General features: G+C 42.6%; 1 protein-coding gene across 4 annotated transcripts in view; it reads right to left on the bottom strand.

Annotated features, from left to right (window-relative positions):
- Positions 1-487: 487 nt before the first annotated feature.
- The window catches only part of LOC124258633, a 48475-nt gene continuing 40765 nt past the window's right edge, over positions 488-8197 (bottom strand). For all 4 annotated transcript variants that reach the window (XM_046692700.1, XM_046692702.1, XM_046692704.1 and 1 more), the window contains one exon: positions 488-3917. In XM_046692700.1, coding sequence (XP_046548656.1) covers positions 1311-3917 — 2607 coding nt within the window. In that variant the 3' untranslated portion in view covers positions 488-1310. The remainder of the gene's footprint in view (positions 3918-8197) is intronic.

Genomic DNA, 8197 nt, shown 5'->3' with positions numbered 1-8197 from the left:
TATACCATACTCTCGTTTACTAAATAGGTAGAGAAGTGGTTTACGATGACGTCAATATTCCAGCGATCGTTCACAGTGACACACACTCTGGTCACACAGCCAACACCTAATTTAGCGAATAAGTGTCAACCTACACAAAACACCCATCTCAAATATTAGACAGCCAATAACCTGGCTTGGGTAGATAACATCAAGAGCAATGGTGTAGCCTAGTGGTTAAAGTGTTCGCTCATCACGACGAAGGCACGGGTTCGGACCCCACACGTTGCAGGTGCCCTCTGTCCCTGGAATGTTGCTAAAAGCGGCACAAGACCTTACTCAGTAGGTAGATCGATGCTCATGCTGTTGATCACTGGATTGTGGTCCAGACTCGGATTATTTACAGACCGCCGCCATATAGCTGTAATATTGCTGGGTGCGGCGTAAAACTAAACTCACTCACTTCAGTCCAACGGCAAAGTAGGTAAAAAAGAACCATACACGTGTCTATGAAAGTATTGTTTACTGAGCATTAAAAACAGATCATACAAAGTATCCTCTTTACATATTCCGGGCATCCATACACATATGATATCACACAGCGGTATCACATTCATCCATGATATCAGAGACCAAATAACAATATACAGATCACACCGCGTAGGTTCACCAATCACACAGAAGGGACACATACATGAGATCACTCCGCGGGTATACCAATCATACACAGATGATATGATGATTCCCCAGTGAGTACACCATTCATACCAAAGATCACTCAGTTGTATCAAATTCAATGACATTCACGCCAACCAATCATACGAGGTCGCTATTCCGACCTTTGTTAAATCATATGGTGATAATTATGGATTACAAGTCCCAGAAGTGGATCATGGAATACAGTCAATAATAAATACTAGCACAGGCAGGTCATGTCCACGTGTCAGAGGTCATGTTCATGCATAGGTTCCATGATTCGTGGATGGATTCACACTCTGATCAGTTTATCACAGTCAATACACATCATATCAACCCAGCCAGAGTTTATACGTAGGAAGGCTGAATCTCATGCCGGAAATCACGTTTGAATGACTCTGACGTCATCGGCTCCATGACGTCATTACTGACCTCTACCCAAGGGTTACATAATAATCCTTTATGTAATAACTGGGTTTCTATTTCCAGTGACTCCGAAAATTTTGCTCTCGTTTTGCTGTTTTGGAGCAGGGTGTAGATATTCGCCCTGGTTTTAGGCGTGTGATGTTCGTGGATGCCATCGATGAAGTTGAGGACGTCACCTGACGACCACTGGTCTATTTCCTGGACCTGTTTCACGGGGTCCAAACGACAGTATGTCTCTGACGTAAGGTCGGAAAAATCAAAAGTGTTCCTCTGTCTGGGTTGAGGGGGCAGACACGGGCGTACAACTCACTGTCTAAGTCCGACAAAGCATCACAGTCGTCCTGTCGACCCAAGTATCCATCGAGAGACACGTTATCAAGCGATTTCTTTTTACACACAATCGCGTAGTCCTGGTTTGAAGAATCACACAAAACGAGGGAACGTTCCCCTCTGTTTGAAGCACTGTTGTTACACACGTTCACGCACCTTGGAGGGATCGGGGGGTCCATTTTCTGACCCGTGTATTTTCTCTCAGGTAGGGCCGGAGGAATATCTGGGGACGTCTCCAAGTTACCCACAGTCGTCCACTTCGCGAGTGCTAGCTTGGTGTTTTCACACGATACCAAACCCTGTGTACTAATCACGCTTTCGTCACCCGGAATAACTTCGTATATATGTTCATTGTCACTTCGCGCTTCGCTGGTTTTCGAGCATTTTGTTCCCTGCCGGGGCGACCCACGCATGACCTGATCAAGTCGCTGGTTATCGTCTGCTCGATCAGCTGGTTTAATGCTATCATCTTCAAAAGCACTTTGTTGTCGTATATCCATATTGAATAACCTTTGTGTTACACCTGACAAAGCACATTGTTGCTTCCTGATTTGGGAGTATCGTTCATTGGATGAAACTAAGCTCGGATCGTTAAACGCCGAGTCGGTCCGTGTGGGGGTGTCGTCTGCTTTAGAATCTTGGTATCTCACGTGCAGATTTTCTTCAGATTCGCTTTGAGTTACAAGCACATCTGCCCTGGATCGAAGTTCGGGGCTGAATATGGGTGACATTGACACTGTTCCATCCTCACACCCACATGAGCGGTTTTCCTTAACTGCGTCACTCGAATGCCGTCTCATCTTCCTCGAGGCATTCTCGTTTTGAAGATCATGAATAATCGCATACATAGATCTCGTCACTTTAGCCAACTTGTGACTCTGTTTATGACATATTGAAGGGTGCTGCCCTGACTGAGAGCTGGGAAGTATGGCATTATGATGTTGACCAAATCTCACAAAGCGTGATTTACCGAGAGTTGGTGCGAATGGTGCTTGTTTAGATCTCACCTTCAATGGCAATGTTCCACATGTACCCTCTTGTGTTTGATTATCCCGTGTATCTGACTTAGGGTAAGTGTCCGACTGAGAGAAATAGTCCGTGTGGTCATCGTCCGTGTTGACACAGCTCTTAAACTTGTCCAGTTCTGATTGAACGGGAGACGGGATCGAGTCGCTTTCATACCCGCTCGATATGGTGACTGGTGACAGTTGTGTGTCGTCTGCTACCGGGCTCGACTTCCTCCCTACTCTGCACTCGTTCATTCTGCGTGCTGCGCGATCCGATCTGTAAACAGTGTCGGGCCTGTTATGCACCTGACGAGTGAAACCCGTCTGTGTTATCACTGACAACATATCCGACTGGTATCCCGAACTGGTTTGTTTTATCTGATGCATATAGCTGCCCTGCTCCTTAACTGCAGCTCGGTGTGTTCCAGCGGGTCGTCTGCTCCAGTCGGGTCTACAGACGGGACTGGCGGGTGGGTGAGACACTGGCTGGGTCACTCTGTGACCGGGTACAGCCCTTGCTAAACTATAATCATTCCTGCAGTGCCAAGCGCTTTGCTGGACAGCCACTGGGCCTCCGTTCATCTCGCTGCTGTGGTTGGTGAAAGTGTTACGAATTTGTTCCTTAGCCGACCCAAATCCCCCAGCTGAATCGGCACGTAATGAAGCGTGACCTGATTGACCGTGGCGATTTGCTCGGCTGACCAATGAGCTGCCAGCCACAAATTGGCCAGTCCTTTTTCCGCTGACCGATCGCATTAGTGTTGAGTGTCCAGTAACCTTACTCTCTTTGTCCAGGAACTGTCCAGTGGTCCTATTGTCTAGTGGGTCATTGATAACACGCCCACGATCGCAGTCATTTGTTTTAGGGTCCTGTGTGAAGAACCCACTTGTAGTATCACCTGTCACTTTACACGAACCTCTACCCACGGGCCGGCGTCTTATTACCCCCTTTGTCCACTCCACGTGCCCCAAGTCAGGACGATGTCCATCCACACCAAACCCTTTACATCCAACGAAACAACTTGATTGATCGTTATATTCAAAATCTGTTCTGTAAGACACGGAAACGTCCAATGAAACAAGTCCTACGCTGGCAATCTGTTGTCGATCTAAACAAGACCTTTCAGACGACTGTTGATTCAGCTCAGGACCACATCTGCATGCAACACATTTATCAGAGCGGCAAACGTTAGAAGGATGGCGCCCTACTGGGTCTTTCAAGCCTTGATGATCACACCTAATTATCCTCTTCCTTCTGAGAGCGTTATCTTTCCTTCTTATCCCTGTCCTCTTATCTCCACTAACGGGTAGGCGATTTCTTCCGCCTACAGGACGATGCAGGTAGTGGTCGATGTCGACTGATGTCGCCAACAGTGCTGCTGCACGGTGTGGATGGTTGATACAAATGACGTCTTCAAATGTAACATACAACAACCACATCTGCCGCGTCAGCTCCCCACTCTGCTCTCGGAGGTCTAACTGAAATAGAATCAATAACATATCAATATTTTTATAACCATGCATTTGTTACGCTACCCTCGTTAATCGCTCATCCTTACAACCAATAATACTTCATCATGTATGTGTTGAAATGTATAACAGACACGACTCTGAAATAATAATTAATTTAATTGGAGACAGAATGGCTGCGTCTAATCCTGACTATCAACACCATCACATTGGCGCTAGACCTGCCAAGACCTGTCAGAAACGTGGTGGCAGGGTGGGGTGGAGAGGTTGTGATAATATTGTCTTAGAGCGTCGAAGCTGGGGATCGAGATGACGAGAACGGAGACAGGGCTGGATAAAAACGTGTAGATAAGATGGGATATTGGGGAACAAGAGGCACTGGATTACGATGACAGATGGAAAGACGGACAAACACGCTTAACACACTAGTCTAGTCTATCAGTTACGGTAACGATAACATCTAAGTGTTATCATTTCATTCCTTATCATATCATTACACACCAAACACTGTGATAATCACAATGATAACAAATACGTATAGAGTTTGGCAGCCATCATGATTACAGATGGTTCGGACATTAGCAGATAATTTATCTCGATAAATATTTTGTCAGTAATTCAAAGCCCAAATCGTATATATTTAAAGGGATAATATAAATGTATTTATTAGACTGTTACGCATTGCACTACATAAAGGTTCATAATAATGTCATAACGGTGGTTATGAGTACAACGAATACAGCGAATAAAGTATCCATTATATTTGAAATATTTATATCCTAACGATCTCAAAACGAGGACAAGGATGGGCAAATGAGACAAGTTTGTATGTGTTTTTTTTATCCCAACACTTGTGTATTTTTCAGAAAATTAATTGGAGAAGACCTCTGTCTGTCCTTTGTTGAAAACCTGTTTGTAAATATACGGCATAGATTTACGATAAGCTATGGAGTATCTAGTTACGCTTACACGCACATGCAACCTGAGTCTAGAAATAATGGAAGATGTCGATAGTGGACTAGACTAACAACTAGTCTCTGAAATGAACATATTTTACAGAAAAATACTAAAAAAGTATAATATAATGAAAAGGAGCCCTGAGATTTTCAAAACCAGTGGAAATGTAGACTTGATACATATTCTAGACTTGCATGTGCTTTCTTGGATGTATTTGTTCAGGGTCTGTATTACAGACTAATAGTTGACATACTGTAGATGATTATTTAACGTAATTATTCACAGACAAAGTAGGCAGGAGCTTGCTGTGCTAATGTACGTGGCATTCCATTAGACTTCACACTATCAAGATCTCATTTGATATAGACAAACTAGCCCACGTTCTGATGCACACTCGTTACAAAGATAAACATCGTTTAGACGACCACAATGCAACAAATAGTAGCTACCAGTGACGTAATTATGTACTGCTTCCTATGATGTAATTAGAACTTTAAACCGACCTCGTTACCCACTAAATAGTATATTGGTCTGACAAATAATGCCACTATTCCCAACGTTAACATGCACGCCCACCAATCCAGCAACACAATAGGCAACGTAAAACTTAAGACTCCCAGGTGGGTGAAATAGATGACTTTACTGTGCTATGTACACACGTCAGTCAAGCATGGCGTGTCACAACACCTCATTAGCATGCTACAGATGTACGTTAAATACCTCTGTTGGACCACAACGTGTAATGAAGTTCGCCAGGGACACTTTTATGATTGTGATAACACCCAGAAACGTACAACTGAAATACCTCTAGTTAACTGCGTGTTACGTGTTCATAGCTAACATCTAGTAACAGTGTCAAACCGTCCGCCATTATTGTATTGCCTGAGAACATCCAATTGTCGGCTTGTGACACGTCTTTAATGATACGGTGGAAATATAATTACATATCACCCCGATATCACTGAGGTAGGTAGAAATGTACACCCGTTATTGTGTTTCAGATTGAATCATAACGGCCTTCACAATGTCGGAATGTGAAAACTTGGGTATATATCTACATACTTTCAGACAGGACGCCAGGTCTATCACTCGTGGTAATGTAGGCAAATGTACATCTCATTGTGTAGCTTTGGTAGTAATTGCCTACACGATTGGATGAATGAGCTTCGAAATGTTCAGAATTTCAGTGACAATAAAGTTATCATAATCAAATAAAATATGTTCTTTCACTTTTAAATCATATTACACTGGTAACAACATTCAGTACCTAACAAAGCTATTCACACAAGTCTCTAGTAGGGTGATCTACCTTCAACTGCTGGCGATCTATAGCCCGTTTTATGTTATATAGTTTCCAATAGTAACATAGTTTTAAGGTTATGTGCTTGTATTATATCTATATCTGTGATATTCTAGTTGCTTTTACTGTCCGTTGTCAGCAGGTTCTTATTATCATAAATATACAACTTGTTTTAGTAACGATATGGCTGGAATACTGACTAAAAACGTAACTCCCTCACTCACAATTCGTAAGAGAGAGAATTCATGGGTGTCCACATCTCAGTTATGAGGAACACAACGTTTCGTCCGTTGACAGCCAGTAAAGTTTCGTTCTTGGGTACATCACTTCTACATGTCACTCAAAGTCTTAATACTGCTTATAAGTATTATACATTAGCAATATTAGGTCTAATTACAATTCAAAAACTGAAGACACCCAGGGACGTAGCGTACAGTGCACGTCGTTGCTGTTTATTGATTATCAGTCTATAAGTACAATTTGCAAAGTGCATATTATCGGTGTAAACTTAATTCTGACTCGCCTAGTAAGACACCTTTTAGTTTGTATACCAACTACTGCTAGAAGTATGGATGTTAAATTTCCCACATGCACCATCACAACGCACGTCTTCCTGTCTTTTATACACCTAGGCCTTTATTTATCATAGGGGCGGTACCCTTGAGTGGACTTCAATAGAAATACATCTATGAGTGAAAGGAAAACCCCTACACAGTGCTTATATCTATCCACGTCTGTGACTCACATCTACCACTGAATACAATCATCAGCTTGAAGCAGGTACAGACGTTTGTCTGTTACCTACAAAACCAGGAATGTTCACCACAGACTTTGTTGACTTAAATATTTACAATCATAATCCTTCGACTCTGCTAAAAGGCGGCATCAGAAAGCTACCTGCCTGAGCACTTCAAAGACGGACATATACAGTGTTGGTTGTGAGTAAATAATATATGTGGGAAACTAGCTTAACTCTAGACTCACAAATGACAGATGGAAATCAATGCGACAGACAAGTGAACGAGTGACTTGCATGACTTCCCACCAGAGTACACCCGAATACACTACAGTACATCCTGTATTAGATCCAGCCACTGACATGCGTACTAATGATACCATGGGCGAGAGACTTCGAAAAATGCAATATACAAGTATGTTGATTATAGTTATTAAATCGTTACTGATATTAAATATTTATAAAGATAATTTCTTGTTTATCAATATGCTTTTGTTGCATTGTTACTGGCTGGTGGAGCTTTGTGTTACTTTCAAGAAGTATTGTTGGGCTGGAGTTTGAACCATACAGATAGTTCCACTGGGTGCCTCCATTGTTGGCAGGATCTTTACAATAGCAACTGTTTTGTGCTGGTGATTGTAAGTTATTCATAATGGTGGGTTAGTGCCAATCCCGTGTGTGTGCAATGTTTAGAATTACCTGCACCAATATCGACAGCTACCTGACCCGACTTACGGCTCCAGTGAAGAGTAAGCCAGTTGAGGTGTTACCAACGACCTGCACTTGTATGTTGTGAAAACAAGGATCATAATTAGGATGATTCTGGCATTCGAACCCAAGGCCAGCCGAGCCTTTCACCTAAGGGGCGCAACTCTGCATCTACCCCATCGTATTTTTAAATATTCTTCCAATGCTCAGCAATATGAAATAGTTTCTTTGGTCATCTGAATGGGGATGTGTGCTGCATATGAATACATTTGTTGAGGTGCGTCTTTTGTTTATATCTCCATACTAAATTTGAAAAAGAACAGGAAATAAAACTCGTTCCAGCAAAACGGATACTACACCTATACACAACACGTTTGAGCTGAACTATTCGCTTTTGCCTACAGTCTGCTAAACAGACAGGTTAGTTGTTACGTAAATGCATGACGTCATCATGACGTACTGACATTCCTGCGTGACGTCATGCCTGTCACTGCTATGAGTTCATGTAATGATAAGTGCTATAGAAAATTACGGAAACTGCAAGAATTTAACCTACCACTAACACCGCCGTCTTCAAAAAAAAAATTT

This window comes from Haliotis rubra, unplaced genomic scaffold (genome assembly GCF_003918875.1).
Source record: "Haliotis rubra isolate DU_JTF1 unplaced genomic scaffold, ASM391887v1 Scf7, whole genome shotgun sequence".
Taxonomy (NCBI): domain Eukaryota; kingdom Metazoa; phylum Mollusca; class Gastropoda; order Lepetellida; family Haliotidae; genus Haliotis; species Haliotis rubra.
The sequence above is the reverse complement of the archived record's forward strand: the minus strand, read 5'-3'. Positions and strand labels throughout refer to the sequence as shown.